Source organism: Caretta caretta, chromosome 1 (assembly GCF_965140235.1).
Source record: "Caretta caretta isolate rCarCar2 chromosome 1, rCarCar1.hap1, whole genome shotgun sequence".
NCBI lineage: Eukaryota > Metazoa > Chordata > Testudines > Cheloniidae > Caretta > Caretta caretta.
The window spans coordinates 205,865,516-205,893,119 of record NC_134206.1 but is presented as its reverse complement, the minus strand read 5'-3'; the positions used below and the strand labels follow the sequence as shown (position 1 = coordinate 205,893,119).

The 27,604-nt window shown below is 46.3% G+C and overlaps 1 protein-coding gene across 1 annotated transcript in view; it reads left to right on the top strand.

Moving 5' to 3' along the window:
• The first annotated feature begins 14,642 nt into the window (after positions 1–14,642).
• Positions 14,643–27,604, top strand: part of CASQ2 (calsequestrin 2) — a 48,720-nt gene continuing 35,758 nt past the window's right edge. Inside the window, exon 1 of the mRNA XM_048818443.2 lies at positions 14,643–15,137. Within this exon, the coding sequence (XP_048674400.1) occupies positions 14,904–15,137 (234 nt within the window). The 5' untranslated portion in view covers positions 14,643–14,903. The remainder of the gene's footprint in view (positions 15,138–27,604) is intronic.

Sequence of the window (27,604 nt, the reverse complement as noted above, 5' to 3'; positions counted from 1 at the left end):
GTTCTTCCTGACTTATTAACAGAGGCTTTTTTTTTTTTAATGTTAATTATTTTGGCTGGGGCCTAGTAGTTCAGCAGAGTATTTGTTTGCATTCAGATTATTGTATGTTATCGCCATCTAGTGACAAGCAGAAGCAGCTCCATAGGAAAGGCTCCCCCCGCCCCGCAAACAGCACACTGCACCTCCAAGGCTTTGCTCTCAGCAAGCTTGTCTGCAGCTTGTAAAAGGCAGAAGCAATTTTCTCCTTTGTCCACCAGATAGAGATCAATAGCTAAAGAAAAGAACAGTTTCCAGGAGCAAGAGCTGTGTGTGCTGTGTGGGTTTGTTTAGTTTAGCAAAGGGCACAGTTAGCAAGGACTTGGTCAAAGTATTAAAGATTCTGAAGGGCACAGTGAAAACTGATCAGTTCCTGTTTGTACACTGTCCCATAACATCAGGTGATTCACTCAAAGTAATGACCGGTAAATTCAGAACAGGATATTTTTCCTGACAGTTAGAGCCAACATCTGAAGAAAAAGATGTCAGTGGACAAGGACCTACCTATCCTTCTTCTTCCCCAATGCTTTATCTGTACTTCCTTCTCTCTGTCCCTTGCCCTAGAAACATCAAAACAATAAATACAGCCCTATACACACAAAAAGGGTACCTGTTTTCTACATGCCAAGCAAACTATGTATGTCATCATCAAAGTGATGGGTTTTCTACTGCAGAGGGAGAACTTTGATATTGATCCACATTTTTCCAAAGTTTGGAGACAGGGGTGCTGGAACAATTTGTATGGGGGGGGTGCTGAGAGCCATTGAACCAAACTGTAAACCTGGTATATAATGGAAACCACTTCAAGCCAGGGGGTGCGGCAGCACCTCTAGTTCCAGCACTATGTTTGGAGGTGTCTGGAGCCAGGGTTTTGTTCTAGCCCATCTCTTTTTCTCAGATGGCTGGTTAAATACTATGTTATCGAAGGTGTCAAGAGGGGGCAGGAGCAGCCATAGCCATTTTGTCAGTTAGGGTGGAAAACATTTTTGCAGCGCCCCTCCCCACCCTGAGCATCTGAGCAAAAAACAAAACAAAAACCCACTGCCAGTCAATCAGCAGAGTGTGTGCACCCATGCAAAAGCCGAGTAGCCCAGTGCTAGAGTGCCCACTGCAAGTTTGTGCTCAGGGCAACGGCCATGCTCACCTGCCCCTAGATACAGCTCTGCCAGGTCACACTGTTACACATAGTCTTCTAACTTCTTGGTCTTGGAAGGAATGTTTGTGTTGTTAGTTTTTGGTTATAAAAGGTTCCGTGTAGAGGGAGCTGTGTGAGCAGCAGGTGAGTCTTCTCTCGTGTTGGTTGCTCATTAGTATCAATACCTGAGACTTCCTGGAAACCGGGCATTGGTGTTGGACTGGGATTCCTGGAAGAAGGGATTGCCCTGCATGTTATTTGTGACCACCTCTGTCCCAGGACTGGTGTTTGTATGTAAATAAAGCAAGTCACACATGTAATATACCCAGACACTGTGTCACTGATATCTCCTGCACTAGGAAGCCAACCTGCAAGGCCCCTTATGTCTGCTACTACTTGGCTTTGGTATGACACTGGTGTCAGTACAAGACAATGGCATCAGAAGGACCAACAACATAAAAAAATGAAACACCTTTGAAAAAAGCAGTGAGCTCTGTGGTGCATTTATCCACATAACTGTTATGCCTTTACTCTTTGTGTACTGCACCTTTATATCTTTAAGTACTATGCTGTCTGCAGAGACAGGCAGCCATTTTGTGATAAATCCTGTGCAAACTATCAAAGGAAATACACACAATCTCTCTCATGGAGACTTTACTCTTCTTTTTAGTTTTGTTGTTCTCCAAATCTGAACTAAAGGAAATTCAGACTGGAAGTATCTGTAGCTTTTTGTGTATGGAAAAATATAACAATTTCGATTTGGTATTATTTGTGGTCTCATTGTTTGTAATTTATGAGAATTTGGGTTGGTGCTGAGTGTTTGTGAAAATGTGCATGCATCTTTAAAGCACCACAGATGTGCACCAATGATTATTCATACCAGGAAGTGCATTATTTGTGATTCCCTGTTGTGATTTTCTACCATTTACTTAGATTGTGAGCTCACTGGGGCAGGGACTGACTTTTTGTTCTGTGTGTGTACAGCTCCTGGCAAAATGGGCTCCTGGGCCATGGTAATACAAACATATCATATCATATATTTTAAAAGTTTCAGTCATCTATTCAAGGAGCAGAAACAATACCACATGACTTAAGGAGACCAGCCACACGCTACAAATATACAGTAGACTAGCCTTCTCTGTCTGATCATGGCTCCCTCTAGTGGCTGGTCCCAGCAGTGATGACAACTTTCTAGTTACTCACAGTTGGGCTAGCTGCTTTACAGGCTTACGCTTTTGGTGTTGAAGGTCCTGATCTGGATCTCCACTGGTGCCCTTGGTGTCTGTAAGAGGATGCAGCCATAATTTGTTACAAAATGGCACCCCAGATGGGACTTGATTCATTACAAATAGCTAGTAGTATTTAGCTGAAGCAAAGAGTTTGTGAGTAACCATTGTCTGGGTACCAGAGACCACCCATACAGGCCGCGTCCTTAGACATTCCTCTGTCCTGGGGCTGTGACACTTTTTCCCTTCTTGTTTTAATGTTCATCTCATCACCATTGTAGCATGCATTTTGCTTAATGTCATAATACATCTTTGAGTTCAGCATCAGGAAAAGCTGTGGTTAGATATGTCTAGGCAAGTTGTGTATGTGACATGTGACCATCACAAAGCACATGTGTAACTTAACATATATTGCGGGGGTGTTAAGAGCTTCTCAGTGTGGAAAGGTGACAGACATGGGACAGAGAGGAAGGTTCATCTGCCCATAGGTCAAGATCAGTTCATGAATTAGTTGCTAATAAAAGAAAAAAGGGTGAATTCACGAGTATTACTTGAAATAAATAATTTTGACCAACTCTATCTGGTATATTCTTGAAGGACTTTCAGAAGCTGATCCCTGATCCAGCAAAACACTTAAGCATGTGCTTAACATTCAGCACATGAGGAGTCCAATGGGACTCTAAATTAAGCATATGCTTAAGCATCTTGCTGGATTAGGGCTTTATAAACCAATACCTATGAGAAGGTCAGTACCCTACAATGTGTCTGTATCTGCTGCAAAACAGGCTGGAGAAAGGCAAGGTGTTGCTTCCTAATTTTTTCTTATAATATTAAACTCTCCATCTATGCTCACTCATATACTGGCAGCCGAAGTCAGAGTTCTGTCATTGGATAGCCATAGAGCAGGAGTTGGTCACTGATACAAAGGCAGAGAATAGCATTTGGTACAGAAGGGTCCACTTAGTGGAAGTCCCCCAGAACATCAGAGTGGTAAGACTTCCCACCCATTGACCTTTCTTTTCACTGAGAACTGGGTTAATTCAGTTTCCACCACAAAGTTCCCCAAGGAACTTAGATTTTCAGGGACAGATTATTCAAAAGTGATCTCCCCACCACAATTTGAGGGTACAAATAATTGCAAGGACACTTTTGCACCTGCAATTATTTGCAGGCACAGTTTAGGTTATTTAGACTCTGATCAGAGGTGAACCTTAACCGGGCTTCCCTTTTTCCACCAACAATTATGCAAATAAAAATAATTACAAGTGCAATTGCTCCGGTACATATAATTGCAGGTGCGGTTTGAGTCTTGATTCCACAAAACACTTAAAACGTACTTAAGTCCCATTGACTTCAATAGGACTTAAGATACAGCCTTCAAGTTAAGCATGTGCTTAAGTGCTTTGCTGAATTAGGGCCCAAGTCCCTTAGTTGTTTAAAGTGCTTGATTTGCGGACACAGTCTGGTACTTATATAACCTAAACTGTGCCTGAAAATAACTGAGTGTCAAAAAGAGAAGTTAATGTGTTTAAAAATCTAGCCCTTAGGTGCCTAAGTATACTATTATACCTATAAATCAGCCACTTAGACACAGAAATTATTGAAATGTATCTGAAAAATTGAACTCACAATTGTTTGTGCTTATATAAGTCCACAAGTATTTACTAATGTAATATAAAAAGACCAACACATCACTTCAGAGCAAGCCAGGCACTGAATATAGGTTATTCAAAATGTCATAGATATTACAGATAATAAGAAAACTGCATAATTCCCCTGGAATCTTTCCTCCTATATTAGACCAAAATGGGAAAGAAAGCAAAAAACAGACATAGCGAGAATGGGATTCAATAATGTTTAGCAAAACAAAATGATCTATTTCTCCTCCAGCTAATAATAAGAACTCAGTACAAACTGGTTCCCAAGCACCTACATATTCCAGCTCATCTGAGATCCTTAACCCACCTGCTTATTTGAAGTTTGCTGGAGAGAATTTTCATTTAAGGGCAAATTGATTCATACCTCCTCTGTGGTCCCATTCCTGCAAAGTTTTAAGAGCTCCACAGGGGCTTCATTTCAGTCCTGCAGAGCTTAGAAGCTCCACATAACTAAGACTTATGGCTCTGAAGGCAGATGGAACAGCTGGATTTGCAGAGCTGGACTGTGAGACTCTGGGTATGTGCTGTGGAACAGAGGAGTGTGAGCCAGCGATGAGTGGTGCCCCAAACCCAAACCCCACCTCTCTGACTTTTACCCCCACCACCAAAGTATCCTAACCTCCTGGACATTTCTACTTAGGAATTCTGTGAGTAACTCCAGGGAAGAGAACTGGTTAATAACCTAGAGATTGGGTAACAGGAGTTTCAGTAAATCAAGGTTTAGCCTGTACTGCTAGAAAGAGGTGCGAGTTCACAGAGTGTGCACTAGAAGTTACAGCCTCATTTGCCTGATGCCTGCTGTCCTGGCCCTTCCTTCACAATTCTTCAGTGCCCCCCAGACACAAGTGATCTATGGCAGATCTGCTGACAGCTGGGAGGCCACTTTTAACATGTAAATGGAAAGAGCAGAACACCCTGTCCTTCAAGTGGCATGGTTTCCCTTTGTTCAGCGGATAGCTGACCTCTCCAAGCTGGCACAGTGCATGGAAGGCAAGTGTTATAAATACGAACAAACCGAGGAAACCTTTATGGAAGCCTCAAAAAGCCTGCAACCTTGATGTGTTGTTTAGTGACAGGTGTCTCATTAGCAAGAAAAACAAATATGCATTACAGCTTAATTTCTCCCTCTCTCCTACTATCTCTGACAGCATTCCCTGAGTAAAGAAGCCACAGGACTGGGTTGCAATGAATATAAAGGGAATGGAGACTGTCAGACACAGGCAGATCCTATGGGTCTCTCTAGGAGCACCTAAAAGGTTCACAGAAGGGACTGCTTACTACACTACAGCAATGAGCAACAGTTACTGCACAGCATGGGTTCTCCTATTAGCGGCTATTACGCTTTCACTTTCTTCTGTTTATTTTTCTCTCTTTTCTTTTCTCTTCAGACTTGATTATCAAAAAACAGGGCCAGGATCACTGGTGAGGTGTGTCTCCTTTAGACAACCAACACCTGTGCAATCCAGCTCAATTGGAGTTGCCAACCCTCCAGGATTGGCCTGAAGTCTCCAGGAATTAAAGATGAATTGTTAATTAAAGATTATATCGTGTGATGAAATCTCCAGGAATACAGCCAACCAAAATTTGCAGCCCTAGGCTCAATAGCTGGTTTAACTGCCTTGGAGGATCACCCCAGTGCACAGGTGATTCTGCAGTGACATTGAGCCACTGTACAGTCTGTTATGCATAACCCTTCTCCGCTGTCAGTATTATGGGAAAAGGAAGTGTGGTCAAAGGAAAGAGGCCATGGCTAAAATGCCCCCAAGCCATACCTGTTCTTGGCTGTGGTTTCAGCTCCTTGCAACCAACTTCAGCTCCTTTGCAACAGCATAAGACAGAGCAGCGGTCAGGAAGGGGAACCAACCTTGCACAGAAGCCACGAGGAAAGCACGTGAGCTTAAGCCACCTTTCTTTCCACTCCATCCCCTCGGCTATGCTCTGTGTCGTTCATCCCTACCCCAGCCTTTGGCCCATACAGCCTGATTCTTCCCTGCTTTTGCACCTTGTTTAGTCATTTCCTCCTCTGCAAAGAAATGAGTGTAAAACACGACCACTGCTCTGAGCGAGTGGAGAATGCTGACTGGTAATGTTTTATGTTCACCTTGCACTCATATTGCACATGTATAAACGGTAATACAAGGTGCACGGCAGAGGAGACTCAGGACCAGTGAATATTGAACTTAGTCGCCCTTCCTACTCCTTTACATTGTAACCTCTCTGAATTTAGGTGAACTGCTCCTGGATTCAGCATGAACTGAGCTGGAAATCAGATTTTGGCTTCAATGATATCACACACGCACACAAACCCACTAGAAGAACATTGTTAAGACTGCAAAGTCAAGCACTCAAAAGCTAGGAATTGCCAGAATGAAAGTTACCTGTGCAATCTTAACTCAGCTGCTTAACTCAGTATGCCACCTCACTGCCAAATTTCAAGTCCCTGCTCCAAATCGGGAAGGAGGGGGGAGCATTTTAAAAAGAAATCTCAATAATTTTTTAACGTACACAAGACAACATATTTTCCCATAGTCTCTTTCTCAGAAAAGCTGAACCATTTTGGCTGAAATTTTCAAAACCCATTCAGCCTGAGGCAGACACCCAGCATGGAAAATTTCAGCAGAAACGGTTACAGTTTGGCAAAGTTATGAACAGCTGTAAACAAGATCTTAGCATGTGAAGTGTTAAGCAGGTTTTGCTTCCAGTTCTGCCTCTTATATATGCTACAATGGGGCTGCTCCAATAGTACAAAGCAGCCCAAAAGCCAGCACACACCAACAGGGAGGATGGCTCCAGTCTTGCCAGCACCAAACATTCAAAAATAATGGCCAAAAATCATGATTTTTTAGAAGTCCAGGCGAAGGAGGGAGAGCCAGGTTAACAGAGAAGGGAAACTCAAGAGCAGAAAATCCTTTTTGTTCCCCCTGTAAAGTGAAGAAGAGCCCTAAGCTTGTCCAGATCATCAGCAAAATGAAATGAATTGCCCTCTGACGAATCAGGTCACCCCAACACTTCACTGTGCTTGCCAAAATGTGCCCAGTGCATTCAACCAATAACATGTTCCTGGGCTGCTCAAGTCACAGCACAATGTCCATTTCAAAAGGCAGCACAGAAGCCGGTGCACTGGGAGGGGAAAGGAAGTGAGAGGAGAAAAGTAGCCCAATGATGCCAATATTGAAGCTGCTAGACCCAGATCTGCAGCTGGTGTAATTCAGCGGAGCTCCCATTGAAGGGCTATGCTGATTTACATCACTAAGTTAAAACCATACATTCAGATAAAAATCAGAACCTGGAGTGCTGGGGGTGCTGCCGCATCCCCTGGCTTGACGTGGTTTCCGTCATATACAGGGTTTATAGTTGGGTTCAATGGCTCTGAGCACCCCCACCATAGAAATTGTTCCAGCACTCCTGATTTCAGAACCCTGTGACTTACCCTGGAGTTTTCATTGCAAATGAACATGCCAGTTAGATAATGCTGGTCATAGAAACTAGGGATGGGGATGACTCATTAGATCATCCAGTCCATCTCCAATCCTGTTAGTGCAGGATTGTTCCACGCAGTTTGGTTGAGTCTAGTTTTAAAAGTTCCTGGGGCTCTGGGCCAAAACAAAACACTAAATCCACCCACCCCCCTGCTTTGAAGAGACAAGTTTAGGGTTAAATTTTCAAAAGAGCTCTGCCCCCTCTTCTTTTTGGAGTGCTCAGCCCCCAGAATTGGGGCCAGATTTTCAACAGAGCTCAGCATCGACTACTGGGACACTTCTGACCAGTTTTTGAAAACTGCTCTTTGGAAAGTTTGGCCACCAGTGGCTATCCCCGCTAGTTCTGTAACAGGCCAAACCAAAAACCTAGCTCTAAACACTCACCTCTTTCAGGGATTTTGAAATCTGGATCCAGATTTCTCTATCTAAATTGCTTATATGTCCCCCATTACTGTCTAGTATCTGAACACCTGACAATCTTTACTGTATTTATCCTCACAGCACCCTGTGAGATAGGACAGTGCTATTAAAGGAACTGAGGCATAGAGAAGGTCATCCAGGAGGACTATGGCAGAGCAGGGGTTTGAACCTACGTCTCCCAAATGCTAGGCTCATGCCCTAACCTCTGAAACATGCTACCTCTGCTGGTGGCTATTGGTGCAATTCCATTGAAGTCAATGGAGCTGTGCTAATTTTCATCAGCAGAGAATCTGGCCCCTATGGCCAGTGCCTGTGTGTAAAGTGATGAGCCAAAGCAGAATGACTTGATGGTTAAATCATACGACACTGTCACTACCGCCAGGTAATTTAAATGAACAGAGCTAAGTAAATCAAAGAAGTAAATTGTGCACTCCTAGATATAGCAAGAAGCGATCTGGAAGGGTTTTCATGGGATGAACAGAGTTTGTTCAGAGCCAGACGTTAGCCACCCTAAATAAATGAATTGCCTCCTCTTGCTCTCAGCTACCAAATAAACAAAATATGGTCAGAAACCTTTCTTGGAATTAGACTAGCTTTGAACTTGTGCTGCATGGCATTGAATTTAATGTGATATTGTCGGAGGAGGCCTATTGGGCATTCAAAGGACCTGTGGCTCCCGGCAGAGGAGGATAGTACAAGCACAGATGATGTGTCAGTGAAACCTCCCCAGGTCTGGATTAGCTAAAGAGTCAAAAGTCTAGATGCTTGCCTGAGGATCTTTTCCAAACTATCCAAACTCATCCATCTGCCAAAAGAAGGCGTAATTCATGTGTGCCTGAAAAGCTGATGCCCAGAGAGCTGGGAGGCATAATCTTTGCACCCATTCCCGCCTCTGCACAAGCCTGGAGTGGTCACACACTGTGACACTGTAGGGATGCGGCATGTACGCCATAGGTCAAAGCACCAGACCTGGTGCAGACTGCTCCTCCTCTAACAAGGATAATCTTTGCAGGCAGCAGCACATGGGCTGAGGAAGAGGGGAGAATTCTAAACACAGGTATGTGCACAGACTGTGCTGTATGACTGGTCCCTTGAACTGGGCCCTATGGCCAGACGTCTCATAAGAAGGGTCTTTCCTGGGAGATTTCCAGATCCATTTTTTTTCAGTTTCTCCTGCCCCAATTTAGCATGAGGTGGCAGGGTGCAAGTCTCTTGCTGTACTTCACTGCATGGAAGGGGTGACCAGGAGTCCCAGTTAAGATTTTCATCATACTGTGTGAAGGGGGAAGTATTTCTGTGTGAGGGATCCAGTGATATTGACTGAGCAATGACAAAGTACAGAGCATCATCTCAGCACCACAGCAGGGAGCAGTGCTGCCACTCAAGGTTTTTTGGGATAGCCACCCTGTCCTGACTTAGGGGTAGTACCCTGCTCTCGTGGGACACCTCCAGTTTTGGCAAGGATGTCCCTTGAAGTATATCCCATTTGGGTGGGACATTGAAACAAGCCCAGAGTATCTGCTTAGGGTAAGCAGATGCAGCCACCCCCAATCGTGTGACATGTTGACAGCTCTGGAGAACAAAATTTCTAAAGTAACAATTTTGCTTATTAAATGCCTGTGCAGTGAGGACCCTATCTGGTCTAATGCATAGAGCAAGAGAGAGGCAGGGAGGGCCTCTGGGTAGAGCTGAGTGAAATTTTTCTGATAAAACTTTGTTTTGCCAAAAAAAAAATAAAAATAAAAAAATGCAGTCAGGTCAACCAAAACACTTCATGACTTTGTGCTAAATTTGCCAAATTGTCTCAATTAAAAAGAAAGTCAGAAAAAAACTAAGACGTTTCATTTTGACATTTTCTAAGTGGAATGGTTCAGATTTTTGATATGGAATGTCTGAGCATTTCAAAATTTACCTCCAGCTTATTCACTTTTTCTAAAGGGTAAAAATAGTCAAAAACTAAATGAAATGTTTCATTTTGGATCAAACAAAAGATTTTTTTCCCCCTACTTCTTCGGTTCACTGAAAAAAATCAGAATTTTTCAGTTTCGGGTCTGCCCCAAATACATTCATTTAAATTTTTCAGTTCAGCCAGTGAACTGAGACAACAGTTTTTCACACGGCTTCTCTTCTTGGCTCTCCTACTACAATTTTTGTGCCACTCTGGACAAATCCCTTCCCTTTTCTGTGCATCAGTTTCCCCATTAGTAAATGGGAGCCAGCAGGTGTTCTGAAGCTTAAATAATTCAAGTGTACGAAGTGCCTCCAGCTGCCAGATGGAAGTTGCAAATATCTCAAGCCCTATATAACAGCAAATTTGATGGGCCTGATTCTTCACTGCCTTGCACTTGTCATCACTGACACTAGTGCAAAGTGCTTCGACTGGGAGCCTTTAACATTCAGCTTGCGCAGGGCTAAATGACGCAAGGGAAGGTGCAAGACAGTGGAGACTCAAGCTGAAAAATTGCCTTTGAAATGAGAATGTTTCTCTCAGTTTCCCATAAGCTGTCAATGGTTCTCTAAGGCTTCTGTGCTAATAATAGTAAGCAGCTGGGAGTTATTACAAACCATGACCTTGTTTGACTATCTAGCGTCCCTGTAATGAGGCCAGCTTGTGGCAAAAGGTACATTTTCTGAATACACCTATGTTGGAAAACATACAAGGTCTTAGAGGCTTGTAACGAGATTAGCTAAGGCAGAACTTTAAATCCGAAAGCCTCGGAAAAAAAACAGCCAGATTCCTTGGAGCCATTTGTATCTGATGTAGCTGGAGAGCTCATTTGCACTGCTGACCAGCCAGGAAAATGAAGGGGAGCATGTCAGTGTGGAGTGGGGGGAAGCTGAGAGAATTTACACTCCAAACTCCTTCCTAATAGCCACACGGAGAGAAGAGACACAACTTGTGTTCATGTATTACACTTTTCCAGCAGGCGCCCTGCCCTGTATGTCTGCAGGGCTGGGGGTATGAGATGAGAAGGGGGATGAGAAGTCTGGCCTCTTTAGATTCCAGAGCATGGATCTCAAACTCAAATCACCATGAGGGCCAAATGAGGACTAGTACATTGGCCCGAGGGCCACATCACTGACACACATCCCTCCTGCTGTCCCCCACCCTGCCCCCACTCCACCCCTTCCATGAGGCCCCGCCCCTTCCCACCCCTTTCCTGCCCCCATTCCAACCCCTTCTTCAAAGTCACCACCTCAACTCCGCCCCCTCCCTGCCCCTATTCCAACCCCTTCAACCAAGAGAGGATTTTACCCAGAGAACATACTCTAAACTACACTAAAAAGCACAAAAAGCACTCTGGTGGGTTGGGGCCCAGCAAACACCCTTATTGCCCCACTCGTCTCCTCCCTCGGTCCCTGTCTTCTTTTGTGAATTGTTCCAGGAAGATTTGGTGCCAGTTACGATGGTGATTTTAGTGATGTGGACACCTATTCAGAAGGACCTGGACCAGAGACCTAGCACCTCATTTCACATGGGTCCCTGCCCTGGACAGCCTTCAGATGGAAGGCTGATATGATGGTTACCAGAGCAAGGATGGTGGTTTAATCTCTGTAACACAGCATGTAAAATGATGGCACCAGGTACTTATCTGACTTCCAATACCATAGTATCTGAGGACTTCACTGAGGCAGGGCTGTACTGTTATCCCCATTATACAGATGGGGAACAGAGAGACAGACTATGTGACCTAGTCACTGGACTTGCCTTCTGCTTCTGTCTGTATTGCTTTACCAATACCCTGAGACATCCAGCTTACCTGAAACAAACCTTTTTGGAAGTTCAAACCAGTTAGCTTATCTTTTTCATTTTTGCATTGCGCTCTTTGTCCTGTTTCCAGCTGGGCATGGAAGTAGAAGAGTTAAAATAATAGAGGTCAGGTCAAATTACAAAATTTCAAGGAGACTGTGAATATCTCAAAGGTCACAGGGCCATATATATTCAGGATTTTTTATTTGACTCAATGTAGAGACGAGGACTAGAGCCAAACTTCCACAAAAGTTCAGGGGTGTTGGGATCCAGGGTTTTGGTACAGGTCCATCTCTACAAAATACCAAGGAAAAGTTTGTTCTGCTGACAAACTCCACCTCCAAAAAGACATTGATTCTACCAATCCAAACTAGTAGATAGGTGTTCAGAGTTTTAGCTGGGCACATTTAAAAAAAAATCACAAAAAATGACCATCACAAATGGCACTAAATGGTCCCATGGCCTAGCTGACACACTCAGTGGAAAGGTTAATAAGTGAATGGACCATTGACAATGGCACTGCTACAGAAGGTCCCTCCGTGGAGGCACACTAGCGAGAAAAGCTTGCCCTGCTGCTACTCATGCTGTGTGTGTGTGTGTATTATACATTATACACACACACACAGAAGATAAACAGAGGTGTTCATTCTCCAGAGCTAATAATCGAATACCTTTCACTAGAATTAAAGTCATTTAAAAAATGTAAAAGAGAATGGGGTTGCGTCTATTTTTAAACAGCTCAGAAAGTTGTTCTGGAAGAGAAACAACTTAAAAATAGCTCAAGAAATATGAAAGTGGACCACTCTCCAAAGATCTGTGACCTACTGAAATAAAAGGAGAGCAGGCTTTGGGAACCTGATTTTGACAAGTGAAGGCACACAAATTCCAGCGCGTGTTTCATTTTATGATGCAGTTTGATTTAGGTGTGCTTTAAAACACATGCTGTTGCTGATGGGGGTTTACACAGCATCATAAATGGATATGGTTTGTTAAAGACAAACAAACAACCTGTTCCATACCCTGAGGAGCTTACAAACCAAGTTCTAATTTTACAGCCTAAGTATCCAGTGAATGATCACTTTAATGTGTCTAGTCAGCTAGGAGTTTCATCACCTAGGAGAGGAGTCTTGCAGCTCCTTCTAAAAACAGCCAGGTTTGTGCTAGTATATGGTTCAGTAGGAAGGTAATGTCAGAGGTGCAGACCTGTCACAAAGAATACCTGGTATTCAGCTCCGTGAAGTTTCAGGTTTGGGATGTCAAGTTCCAGGCAAATTTTGGTTGTATGGGTGGTAGGAAATAGCGAGGAGGCTTTTAAGATAACAAGGGCCTCTACCTTCTAGGTCTTTGCATTTGGTAACCAACACCTTGAATTTCACCTGACAGGCACTACGGAGCCAGTGCAGGGAAAGGATCCTGGGTCGCTCAGAAGAGAGGAAGTTCACCAGATGGAGCTTCTAGGTGGATTCCAAGTTTAGCCTCATGTGGACCCTATTACTGTAGAGCAGCCAAGAGGCTACAAAGGCATGGATGATGGAGGTGAGATCTGTATCTAATAGGAAGTGACACAGTCTCTACCACTGTAGGGGAAGGAGTGCTGTGTGGGTGACCAAAGCAATCTGTGAGTCTAGGAACCTGGGAGCAGTGGGGAGTCTAGTAAGAACAAGAGTTGTAAACCCCTCTCTGATGCCCAGTTGAACTGTATTTCACCAGGCCCTTAAAACACTTCTCCCTGCAGATCAGCATCACCACCATCTTGTCTGGTTTGAGCTCCAGCCAGCTGGCTTTATTCCAGCTCCCAATTACTGCCAGACACTGGGGGGAGTCTGTCAGCAGTGCTCTCTGGGTCAGAGGAGAGGAAGACACAAAGAGGGGGCATCAGCAACCCACAGCTTCTCACGCTGTCTCTCTCAGTAGCTTCATGTAGCTGGAAGAGAAAAGGGGTACCAGGACTAAGCCCTGAGGGATCCCACAACTCAGAGTCCCTGGGGAGAAGGAGCAGTCAGCCAGCTTCACCTGCTGGCAAGGAAGAGAAAGGGACGAGGGGAACAGTGATTCCACCTACCCTTGCTGGATTGTGTAGCTGTGTGAGCAACACCTGGTGATCAACAGCCTCCCAGAAGTTGAGGAGGATCAGCAAAGACATCCGGCCTCTGTCCAATGTCCTGATGAGATCACTGACCTCTGCCCAAAGCTCCCAGCTGCTGGACACAAAGCGTGGTCAGTAAGACCAGCCATTCATATTGTTTGACATCAGAATGCTTTAGCCACATCTCAATAATGCCTGGGTCTGGATGCATGTTAACTACTCTGGGTGTCAGAAATGGCATGGTCAGTTTCCATTTGTTCCAGGATCACAGGTACATAGAGACAGGAAGGACCAAGCTCTACCAATGACCATGGATCGATGTGGAGATTGGAGGAAACTGAACAAGTCAGGTGTGTGGCCTATCTGAACCTCAGTGATGATCCTTGCTTAATACCCCAGAAGAAGAAGAAAACTCCCAAGGTCCTCACTTGTCTCCACTCCCTAGAGACTGGGGAGATGGAATTCTTCTTTGCAGTGTGAATGAGAATCACTATCATGAAACATTTAATTGCATTTATATTCCAAGACTGATGGATCAATCCCTTGATCTAAAGCCTAACTACTGTGATATCTAGGCATGAACCACACAGTACTGAGAAAGAAAGATACCACTTAGTGTCCCATCAACTGTCTATTTTTTAAAGTCCTAATAAGGTGGATTGTGCCTTGATGCCCCATGTACCCTTTCCCTTGATAAAGCCTGCCTGCCTGCATTCCTAATCTCAATCTCCTCCACTCCCTCTCCCTCGCTCAGATGATGCAGAGTGCCAGCAAGTCCCTCAATGGTGTCATATCTGTCCTTTTTATTCATTGCAGGGTTTATTTTTAGCCTGAAACAACTGCTTCCTAAAAATGGAGTTCCTAATGACACAGGAGCTAGGCAGAGCTATGTAAGGTATCCAGGGCTTGGCCTCGCAGCTTCTCCTGTCTGTCTCTTTGTCTTCAGCCCAGGACTGCAAAGTTTGCTGCTTCCCACTGGCCTGGATTGATCATTAGGAAGGCAGAGGAAATATACACTCAGTCCAAACTTCACCCTGAGACTCTGGTTTCTGCTGGCTCTTTTTCCTTCCCTTCTCAGATATATAAGAAAAGACACCCCACACTATCTCCCAATGAAGATAGCTTGCTGGCTACTGGCAGGTTCTTACCTGTTCTTCTGCTGCAGGGCTGAAGAGGGACTGGACTTCCCCACCTACGATGGGAAGGATCGGGTGTTTGACCTGAACGAGAAGAACTACAAGCAGGCCCTGAAGAAGTATGACGTGCTCTGCCTACTCTTCCATGAGCCTGTGGGCTCTGATAAAGTCTCTCAGAAGCAGTTCCAGATGACAGAGATGGTACTGGAGGTAAGTGCTGGTGCATGTTTGGCTGCACAGCTGTTTCAGCCAGGGTCTACTACTGCAGTGCAGTTTGGGGCCATCCGAACTAGCCAGGGGAAAGGACTCATAAGGTTCAGGTGGGACAGATCCCCAAAGTATTGGGTGTTGAATTCAGCTGAAACCCTTCGGTCTGGAAATCTCATGAAAATAGGTTTTCCGGTGCTGCTGTTAGAATTTCTGCATCCATCCAAAACCAAGAACCCTTTTTCCATAGAAACAACAGAAACCAAGATGACTGAGCTTTTCCAACTCTCTGGAAAGAGTTGAGGCTCCAGTTTGAATGCTGGGCAAATGTTCAGGTTACTTTGTACTTTATCCAAGCTGTTTTGCCTGTCCATATTTTGGACTTGAACCCAATCTTCTAGCCCACTAGGAGGGCTCAGCAGAGAGCCCTTACTAAACAGTGTTGCAAAGACAATACTTGGCTGCCTTTTTAAAAAAGCTCTCAGTCCCTGCCAATGCTTAATCCTTTGTGCTCCCCTGACATTCAGTTACCTGCTTGGAGTCTTTCTGTAGCTTCTTATTAGTTTCTTCAGTATAACCATCCATTTCCAAGATGGAGAATGTGTGATTAATTACCCAGCGAGGAGAGGTTCTAATGAACTGATCCTTTGCAAAGGGAAATACAGTAAAAATTACACGGTAGATTTGTAGCACTGGTTCCTGGTCATAAAGGCACCTGAAAGCTACTGGGTCATACTGGGAAGGGGGGCACCTGAATTTAAGGAGGCGGGGAAGTGTCTTTAGATATTCATTTTCCACCTTGGTTGAGGAGGCTCCCCCAATCTCAGCTCGGAAAAAGTAAGGAGTGAAGAAGGGACAGTTACACTTTGCTTCCCAGATCTGGGGTTTAAATGTGTTGCATCTTAATAGCATGGCAATTGAAAGCTAGAAAAATATACACACTGGGGGTTCACTATCCTGACAGCATGTTAATCCAGATTCAGAATGTACCCATACAATTTAACAATGAAGGTGACAGAAAAACCAAGGAGATTATATTAACCCATCAAAACACGATTACTTGCCCCGGGTGAAAGAGGAGGTAGAGTTCTTTGCAAAACTGGGTTATCAACTGGGTAACTTAACTGCAGATCTCTAGCTGAGATGTTTGTACTGATGCTATAATTGCATTGTTATTTAATAGGGTAGTTATGTGCTACATAAATGGCAATTGATTACTACATACATATTTATGGAGGCTTGACAGAAGGTATCTATTATATATTACAGGTGTTATTCCCTGCCAAAAATCTGTCCATGATGGTCTGTCACTAGCTATCTTATTAAATGTGTACGTGAGAACTTTATTTTATTTTATTTTTTTTTTTTTTTGCAAGGGACGGTCCAATGGTTAGGATATAATTAACTTTGGACTCTGGAGACCTGGGTTCAATTCCCGGCTCTGCCACAGACTTCCTGTGTGACCTTGGGCAGGTCACTTAATCTCCCTGTGCCTCAGTTCATCAGCTGTAATATGCAGATAATAGCACTTCAGAGGGGTGTTGTGAAGATAAATACATTAAGGAGTAAGAGGTGTTCAGACACTAGCATGACGGGGCCATAGAAGTACCACAGATGGATAGAACTATCATTCAAAGTGCTACCAAAATAAAACTCACTTAAAATGTATTCCTAAGAATCTGCCTGTTGGCCTAAATGAAGTGTGTTGGTGGGGTTTGTTTCAGTGCCTAGTGGACAGGTGTCCACAGTACAAAACTGCCCTCACATCTGCCCCCCTTTCTGGCAATCTCCACAGTGAGGCCAATGCAAACTGAATGAGCCATGGAGAGTCATATCTCTTCTCGCTCCTAGAGGTGATTTCTGTGGGACAGGGTTGTGGCACATCAACAGGACAGAATGTACTGCTGCTGCCAAGGGACCTTATTCTTTGTCTGTTCATAGAATGTTTTGGTGTCCACAGGTTGATGGGGGCCGGGAGTACACTGCTGACATGACATTCGCAGCAGAGATGGTTGGAAAGTTTTTGTTCCAACATTTTTCCATCAGAAAATGCCATTTGACTAACCTGAAATTTTTCATGAAATTGGCTCAATTTCAGCAAAATTTCATGTGGAAACAGATTAGAAAAAACATTTTGAAAATGTCAACACTTCCCCTTGTGACCTTTTCAGGATGGAAAGTTTCAATTTTTCATTTCAAAATGGCTTTTTGTTTCAACATTTTATATAATAAATCAAATAAAAACAGGTTGAAGTCAAATGAAACATCCTGGGTTTAGCTAAATAATCCCTCTTCCACCCCGCCCCCCCATTTCTATGTGCAAAAAATGTTGGCTTTTTGTCCATATGGGAGATTTTTTTTTTTAAATTGCCAATTTTTTTTGTAAGATGGAAAATCCATGTTTCAACCTGTGCTAGTTGTCAGTTCCTGGTTGGGGGAAGGTGGGGAAACATGGTTCTCTAGCAGCCCCTGCTGTGGGGCACTCTGAGGCACGAGAACAACTTCTAGTACGATGTTAGGTTTCAGAGTGATAGCTGCGTTAGTCTGTATCAGCAAAAAGAACGAGGAGTCCTTGGGGCAGCTTAGAGTCTAACACATTTAGTTGGGCACAAGCTTTTGTGGGCTAAAACCCACTTCATCAGATGCATAGAGTGGAAAATACAGTCGGAAGATATATGCTGTGGTGGAGGAGGAGCGTACAGGGAAGGAGATGAGACAGTGGCACAGGGAGGGTGTAGGCAGAGACAGACCCTGCTTCAGAAAAGCAAGTAAGCATCTGATTAAAGTTAAGCACAGGTTTAAGTGCTTTGCTGAAATGTGGCCATAATGAGCAGACTGAAGAGTAATACACTTCCAAGGAAGCCACAGCACAGCCTCATGTACACCTGCAAAGACAGCCGCACAGTCTTATCACATATCTCCTCTCTCTGACACATTCATTTTCAGGGTGGTAAGAAAATGTGCCTTGTGAACAAGCCATTGACCTGGTGGAGGTAAGGGTCTCTGGCCCAAGTGGCCAAGACAATAAGCATATATTGGAGCCTCCAAAGGTTGCTTATGTTTTATTAGACGTGCAAGGGTCTAACTGGTAGTGGTGCCCTCCTCAGCCCCACCCACGACCCAAACCCCACCCACTCAAAGCCCATGTGCTCAGATACTATGGTCATGGGCACAACTTAAACAACCAGATAACAAAGAAGAGTAACGCCATAACTGACAGCGATGGTGCAGTGGGATTGCTCACTGTGTCTTCAGGTCCCTCAATGGGGTCCCATGCTGGAGTCCGGTGGGCTCCCTCCCTGGGTCTGGGATCTAGAGTCCTTCTCTGGCTTGCAAAGGAGTGGGCTCCTGTTGTCTGGCAACTCCTCCTCCTTCCAGGCAGAGTGCTCTTCAGCAGCTGCAGTTCCTTGGACCTGCTCCTGCATTTGCTGCCTGGCAGGGAGGAACTATGGCTCCTGCAGCTCCCCCATGGCAGTGGCTCCGGGCGTGGCACGTGGTGGGGAAGCAGCAGCTGGAGCTGGGCCTTTTCTGCCAGCCTCAGGCAGCTGCACTTCTGATTTTGTGCCACTCCCTGATTGGTCAGTGGTGCCACTAGGGGCTGGAAGGGGGTGTTGCAAAATGGCCACAGTGGTGATGGGAGGGGTGGGCGCCAGCGCTCTCTAAGCTGTGGCTAAAGGGCTCTTCTCTCCCCTTTCCCCTCCCACCCTGTTAACTTGTATTGTTATTGCACAGCACTCACGGGGCGCTGCTGTAACAGCCGCCAGCTCGGCTGATCCTGGGAATTGAAGCAGAGACCTTCAGAGCTAAATATATTAGTGTCTACAGACTAAGCAAAAGAGCAAGGCTGGAACAGACTCCTGTCCTCCGTGGACCAGGGCCACAACACTCACTCATCACTGGGTTACACTAGGTCAGGGGTGGGCAAACTTTTTGGCTTGAGGGCCACATCAGGTTTCCAAAATTGTATGGAGGGCCGGTTAGGGGAGGTTGTGTCTACCCAAACAGCCAGGCATGGCCCAGCCCCCACCCCACCCCCTATTCAACCCCCACCCCCGCATCTCACCCCCCTGTTCCCTGACAGCTTCCCTGGGACTCCTGCCCCATCCACCACCCCTGCTCCCTGCCCTCTGACTGTCCCAACCCCTATCCACACCCCTGCCCACCAACCCTCCCTGCCCCCTTACCGTGCCGCCCAGAGCACCGGGTCAGGCTGCGACTCTGCAACCGCTCTGCCCAGCCACCCAGAGCGTTGTGCTCAAGGCGTGGTGTGCTGAGGCTGCAGGGGAGGGGCCAGGGGTGAGCCTCCTGGGCCAGGAGCTCAGGGCTGGGCAGGAGGGTCCCGCGGGCTGGATGTGGCCCGCAGGACATAGTTTGCCCACCTCTGCACTAGGTGCTTCACAGATAAATCAGCAGAAAAGCTCCCTGAAGATCTCAATCTAAATAGGCAAAGTACAGGAAGAAAGAGGAGCAGAACAATGAAGCTGAGGAGAGAAACATCCCCTCTCCTGCCCTTTCCTTTGGCACTCTCCTTTTCCCCTCGGCATCCCAACCTCACTTCCTCCTGTTTCTCCTTCCCCATTGCCTCTTCTCCTGTGTTTTCACAGTCCCTCTCCCATTTGAGACACCTGCCACTGGATCCATCTCTGCAGCAAACATTGTAAACTAAATCATTCCTCCTTCCACTGGGACAAGCATCCAGCCATAGGGACAATAATAATAATCTGTTGGATTAGGGTTTTGCTTCTGAAATGGGAGGCTTTAGTAAAGGAATTCAGGTTTTCAAATACTGACCAGGGAGGTTGCAATCAGGCATGGCCTGCATCCCTGCTTCTTGCCTTTGTAGGCATATGCAAGATCCTGAATAAAGAGGCTGATCTAGCCCAACCATTTAAAGTACCAAAGCAGCAGCATCTGCAGGCTGAAATTCCATGAAGCATTGCCCTAGCACAAACTAGTCTTATTTCAGTTAATAGAAGAGGAACATGCTGCTGCTTAGCATTCCAGAACTGGTCAAGCAGCACACTGGTGTTGTGCCTCTGACAACAGCCAACACAGGCTGCTTTAGAACAATGCCTATGCTCATAACATACTTGGCCAGTTCTGAAATACTAAGGAGGAATACCTGGGGAGATCAGCTCCTGAGATCCAATTATCTCTTTCCTAGCACATAAGGACCAATGTTCTTAGAGATGAAAAGGCAGCTTTCGCATCCAGCACTGGATTAGAACCAAAACATAGGAGTCAGGTCTAAGGCACAAATGGGACAAGAGTGTGTGTTTGGATTAGTTTCAGAGTAGCAGCCCTGTTAGTCTGTATCTGTAAAAACAAAAGGAGTACTTGTGGCACCTTAGAGACTAACAAATTTGTACAAAACAAGTACTCCTTTTCTTGTTTGGATTAGGTGGCACTGAAATCTTGCCAGCTGTTCTCATGAGATTTGGGGCCAGGACAGTGGAAATTTTGTGAGATCAGCTATTCTCAGGATAGATCCACCAACTTGGTCTGAAATCCCTTGAGAAGAGAGGATTTGTGCGAGAATGCAGATGTATCCAAAATAGAAAATAGGCCTGTCATAGCCCTGGCTGTGCTCCCTCTGCTAGACACTCACCAGGCCTCACACACTGGACCCGTGTGCTTTTAAGCTTGCCGGAGTCTGGGTGGGCTCCGGCATGGTTTCTTTCCTCAGCCTCTGGCACACTTTCTGAACACAGATGGTCTGCTTCTCCTTCATGGAAATGGGTTCTGCAGCTCTGTTGCCATAGGCTCCCAGGACTAGTGCTGGACCCTCCAAGCATTCCCAGAATTTAGCCCGCCAACTTTATGGGCATCACTGGTTTTACAGTTCACCTCTTCAGGGACATGCGACAGTGGAAGCACATAACACAGAGGCTTCGCAAAGGGTTCCAAAACCCATTATTCTCCACATTAGATCTGTATATCTCTTGAGCTATCTAGACAAGTTAACACACAACTGGAAGCATTTCCCTGCCTGAGTTTCCTCAGCATTCTTCAGTGTTTTTTGGGCTTAGGTCAAAGTCCTCTAAGGAGTCCAGAATCTGCCCTCCCCTCCTGTGACTGCACATGGCTTCTCCAAATCAAGGAGCCAGCTTCCTTCTTCCTCAGCTGGTCCTGCAGCGGGAAAGGACCCCTCTGCTCTGCTACAAAACTTTCCCCTCTGTTCCTGTCTCCCGCCCAAACTTTTCTGTGAATTCTGAATTTTTAAAAAACTAGCACCACCACCTGGTTTCTTTGTTTGCCTGTTTGTGGCTTTTCTACTCTCCAGACCTACCTCTCATCAGGCCACCTCCCAGCTCAGACATCCTCCCCCCAGACCCATTGTTTGGCCTGAGCACAGTCATTAAGTTTAAACAACTTCTTGTTTGTTCTGTAGCTTTGTCCAAACGAGGGAGTGGTCATGATGCTGATACACTGTCAGCCCATATTTGAGTCACTACCCACTGAGGCATTCAGTAATACAGCAATTTCATAAAATTAACCAGAATTCATAAGTTGTACGTATATTCCCCAGCTCACCACAAGACCCTTCTGCCTTTGACATGGAAATTATAGGTGTGACTTCAGCTTTGAATCTGATTCACCCCAGATATTCAAAGGAGCTAGGGCTTGAGGATCTAGAATTGCCACAGCTATAGTCTAGTATTAGTGCACATAAAACTAACCTCTCTCTAGGCAACCACATTGTACATTTGATCCTATCTCCTTGATTGACTGAAAAGGACGTCATCCTTCTTCACTGAAAATGAATATGCTCATGAGATGGGGGCCTCAGTCCAGTACCTAGTGGACAGGTATCCACAGTGCACAAGCCAGGTTAATTAGCACTGATTTACTCATGCTGCAAGCAGGAGGGCCAGAGAGGCCAAAGACTGATTGGACTACAGAGATTGAACATGCTTCTAACCCTGAAAGACAGTTCCTCCATGGCACAGATAAGACATGTGTAGGGCAGGGTGCATGGAGGAAGCTTGCACGGCTGCCTTTACCATACCTGTTCTGGGGATAAAGAGAAGCTTTCAGAGTCCATGGCTGCCAGCCAGTCCAGCAACTTTCATCAGCACTACATTCATGAAGAGGGGGAGGAGAGATCATGCTCCAGTACCCCGGCCCTGGGGGCCATATGTGCTGCTCTCTATCCACTAGAGATTGCATAGCTGAGAAGGAGCACGGCTGTGTAGTAACACCACCTAGAGCTTTGTGTCTGTACAGCTCAAAGCACTTTAAAAAAAAAAGTGCAGATAAGCATCATTCTCCCCATTTTGCAGTTGCATGAAACGAGGCCCAGAGCAGCCAAGTGACTTGCCCAAGGTCACACAGCAAGTCAGTGGCAGAGTCAGGAATAGAATGCAAGTCTTCCCACACCTTGGTCTATGCCCTACCTACTTGACTATCTTCCCTCTTTAAAAGATAAAGCACCCTTACCAAGTGTCAGCAGGGAGTTTTGCCTAGGTGTGAGGCGTTAGTAATACAAAGCTTTATGCTTTGGCCCCATTCCAATTTTTGAAAGAGTGTATGTGCTAAGATCACCCTCTGGTACTCCAGCTGTTCATGGCCAGATGTCATCAAGAAGCCATCAGTGAAAGTTCCTTGTTGGCTAAAGCATTATGAAATTAGAAATGACAGCTGTTTGTTCTGGGAGCAGGGAACTCCTCTCTCCAATAAAGTTCAACATTCAACTGGTCCTTGGATATAACCAACCTATGTATCTGCCACATGGACACACTAGAGAGCCCTAAGGGAGAAGGGCTTGAGCTAGTATCCAGACACTATGCAAAGCCAGGGCTGCTACAGAGCCCCAGGTGCTCCTAACATTGGGTAGGCAGCTGCGCTGTTTGCCCATCTGGATAGCAAGCACGCTCTGGGGCTTCCCTGCAAGCCCAATAAGCCATATGGATTGCTTCATCTTTTTATTGTCCTCCCTTATAGAATCTATATAAGATTTGAGGATTGTCATTGTGCCAAAGAAGCCTAAAACGTCTGTTGAGCCAATGTGAAGCGATGGAAACAGCTATAATCATGGTGGAGAGCTCCTTTTGTTCAGAAGATCACCAGGTTCAATCATCACTGGGATTTGCAGTCAGTTACGGTCCAGTTTTTAAGTGCTCAGCCTTTCTGATTTTATGAATTTCAGTGGTGCGGTGTACAGGTTAAACACAGACATGTATCTGTGCCATGCATAGGCAGCAGCTATAAGAGGCTGGGGGAGGCTAAGCCTCCCCCAAGGGGGCAAGAAATGCCACCTGCAGAGTTCAGATCCAAATGTGAGTTCTCCCAAGTCTAGAGGGGTTTCAGATCCAGGAGTCTGCCTTGGAACCATATCCGGTATCAACACAAAAACCCAAGTTGTACCTAGCAGGAACAACATGGTCACAGCCCTGAAGCCCTGCTCAGCACCAGCCAAGCATGGAGAATAGAGCTGGGTAAGTGGCACTGACCAAGGGGATGGTGCGTTATGCAGCAGCCCCTGCCCTGGACGCTGCGGTGCTGGTGGAGGGATTGCGCTCCCTGAGCTCCCACTGAACCAAGGCGACTGCACTGCCCTCAACATGGACCTGTGCCTTAATGATGGAATCAGGCCTGAAGTTTAAAAGGAGACGCTCTTATGCTTAGACAAAGCAAGGCAGAGGAGACGGGATGAGAAATGGCCTCATCTCTACTGAATTCTGCCCCCCCCCCCCCCAATCTGTTTTTTGCAGATACAGACTAACACGGCTGCTACTCTGAAACCTGAGGCAAGAAGGCACAGGAGGACTTGTGGCACCTTCGAGACTAACAAATGTATTTGAGCATAAGCTTTCGTGAGCTACAGCTCACTTGCTCACGAAAGCTTATACATAGAGAAGTCGGAAGTTACCATACAAACTGGGAGAGGCTAATTAGATAAGCTATTATCAGCAGGAGAAAAAAAAACAAAGAAACTTGTAGTGCAGGTGGGTATTGTAGTTGTAAGAAAGCTTGACAGATCTTGTAGGTGTTTGCCTCTGCCTGAGGTATTGGAGTAAATGCAGTTGTATCTTAGAGCTTGGCTGTAGACAATGGATCATGTGGTGTGCTGGATGGAAGCAACAAAGCCCGATGCCAACTCTGTCCATGTATATATTCAAGTGACACCATCATAGGCCCTAATCGCATTAGCCACGCCATCAGGGGCTCGTTCACCTGCACATCTACCAATGTGATATATGCCATCATGTGCCAGCAATGCCCCTCTGCCTTGTACACTGGCCAAACTGGACAGTCTCTATCCAAAAGACTAAATGGACACAAATCTAACATCAGGAATCATAACATTCAAAAAGCTTATGCTCAAATAAATTTGTTAGTCTCTAAGGTGCCACAAGTCCTCCAGTTCTTCTTGCCTCAGTTCTCTTCAGAGGGGAGTTTAGTTTTGTGGGCCAGTTGCATGGTGTTAGGGCAGTTTTGGTTTCAAATACCGCAAACAGAGGGGCAGGACAGCATAGAGAAATGACATGCCCAGCTCCACATGGATGTTTAGTATGTTGGCTGCCCAGCTTAGTCAGCAAGATAACTTTCCTGGTGATGCCACTGAGCAGTGGTTAAATGAAGTGCCAAGGAGCTGCGTGGGAATTGTGCTGAGACAGGATTGGACCCCCCATCAGCATCCTTTTAGCTCACGGTTGGAAACTTGTGCCTTGGCTGAGAGTACACTTCACATTAGGAATGCTCAGTTCAGATAAAAATACAAACCTAACAATGTTCAACCTTTTGTGAGGCATCCAAAGAGCATATTAAGTTCCCACTGTGCAGAGATACTCCACAGTGTGTAATTAATGCCCACAAAGCTGCATGCCAGGATCACTAGCTGAGAAATCCACCTTCCAGTGGGGGGATAGCCAGAGAAGGGTCTTGGCCAAAAGTGACTTTTTGGTGTTGGCGTTCTGTCTTTCAAGGCCTGCTTTCTGATTTGAGGGGCAGCAGCCTTCTGGAGGGGAGCCTCCGTGAGTGGCCTCCCCATCTGGTTCTAATGGAGAAAGGGTGGTAAGTCACCTCCCTTCTAGCCCCAGTGCCAGAGGGTATGATCCCCATTAGCCACTCAGCTGAGCCCCACCACCTATGTTCACCCCCACTAACACTCCAAGACTCAGACTTCAGAAGCCTGTGGGACTTCTTCTCGACAGCCCCAGGGTGCCACTACCAGAGCTAGAGTGACAGATGCAATAGAGAGGCAACTGGGCACCACCACCCAGCTATTGTTGCAGCTGGAAGGGAAAAGGGGGTCTCCTTCTGCCCAACAGGTCACCCCTAGTGCTAAAGGTAGGGGAAGACAATCACTGGGTGGAGGTGCAGGGAGGGAGACAGTCTATTATCCTGCAAGGCTGCATGTGAATTCAAAACACATCTTTGGCCATAGCTCCAAACAGTTTCCCAGCATTTTCAACACTCATTGACAGCCAGTTCCCAACCATCAACACATGCTTTAGCTTAGAGCAGTGGTCTCTAACCTTTTTATGCCCAAGATCACTTTTTGAATTTAAGGGCACCCCAGGATCTACCCTGCCCCTTCCCCAAAGCCCTGCCCACTCAATTCCCTGCCCTCCCCCTTCGGTGACTCGCTCTCTCACACCCTCACTCACTTTCACCAGACTGGAGCAGGGGTTTAGGGGTTAGGAGGGGGTGCAGGCTCTGGGCTGGGGCCAAGGGGTTCACAGTGTGGGAGGGGGCTCTGGGCTGAGCTTGGGGTAGGAGGTTGGGGTGCAGGCTCTGGGAGGGGGCTTAAGGCTGGGGCAGGAATGAGTGGCATGGGCTCTCACCGGGCGGCACTTACCTTAGGCGTCTCCCAGTCGGCAGCACAGTGGGACTAGGGCAGGCTCCTTGCCTGCCCCAGCCTCACATCACTCCAGGAAGAGGCCCACACATCCCTGCAGGGGCACATGGCTCCACACGCTGCCCCTCTGTGCGGGCACCATCCACACAGCTCCCATTGGCCACAGTTCCCCATTCCCAGCCAATGGGAGCTGCAGGGACGGTGCCTGCACAGAGGGGCAGCTGGCTTGCACATGCAGAGACCCCTGGCCCCCACCTCCCCTGGGGCCATGCTGGCTATTTCCGGTGTGGGGCTGGGGCAGGTAGGGAGCCTGCCTTAGCCCCACTGCATTGCCGGAGATCGCAATCAACCAGGAGAATCTCCAGGATTGACCAGTCAATTGCGATCAACCAGTTGGTGACCACTGGACTAAATGATCACAATGGCCCCTTAGATTCATAGATACTAAGGTCAGAAGGGACCATTATGATCATCTAATCTGACCTCCTGCACAACGCAGGCCACAGAATCTCACCCACCTTTAATTTCTCACTGGCCTTTCATTTAGGACAAAGCGTCACTTTGTTTGCTTAATAACTCTGCACTCTAAAATGGGCTGGAGGCTAAAAATGGGAAACATCCTACCATTCTCAATCCCAAAGCTCACTGTTATCAAATGTGCACAGCTGGAAGCACATCTGGGCCTTCCAATTGATTCCCATGGCTGAGATGTAGATTTTGCTCCCGGAGGCTGCGTGCACTTGTAGCTGCACAGAGGTCTTGAAAAGAAATGCGGGGAGGGGAAGAGGATTCAGGTTATTGGGCCTGAGGCAGTTGAGTAGCACTGGATTAAACTTGTATTCCCTTAGATAAGTCACCTTAGCATAGAGGAGCCACCAGAAGAGCAGGGAGAACCAGGAAATTTAAAAGGGAGAATGCAGCACCTTGGGGAGGTTTCCCTTCATTCTCTTACCTTCCTTTCCAGTCTCTTATTCTTCTGGCTATGCAGACTGGAAAAGAAACGGTCCTTGCTTAACAGGAAGCTATTAATGCCAACTCCCTCTCACAGGATCCACTCACTGCATGTGGGGTCTCCTCCTGGCCACTCTGTGGAGTCAGCTTGTTCCAGGTCAGGGGTCCCCTTCTGCTCTCTGTTGCCACTCTCTCTCTGCAACACCAGGTGCTCCTTCTTCATGACTTGACCCTCCAGTCAGGTCACTGCGTGTTTCCCCCTTCTGGGGTACCAAAGTCTTTTATTACCAGCAGTCTTAGGCAATCTTCGCATTCATTGCCCTAGGGTGCCACTTCCCCAGTGGCTAGCAGGGGAACCTAGGCCCTCTACTCCAGGTTCCAGCTCAGGGAGCCTCTAGTCAGCAGCCAAGGTCTGTTCCCTTTTCCCTGAGCCATTCCTTACCTTCTGGCTCTCCGTCCTTCTCTGAGCTTGCCAGCCTCACAACTCCCTGCTCCCAGGGAGTAACCATAGCCTAACTGCCTCTATAGTGCCAAACAGATCTCCCTCCCCCAGGAGTGACTACAGACACTTCCCTTCAGCCTCTCTCTGCTATCAGTTCCCTGGCTTTATAAAAGCCAGGCCTGTTTCCACACAGGTGAGCTTCCCCTAATTAGGGCTTTCCTCTTGGCCTTCAATGTCCCATCTTACAGCCTAATAGGCTAATTGGCCCATCTG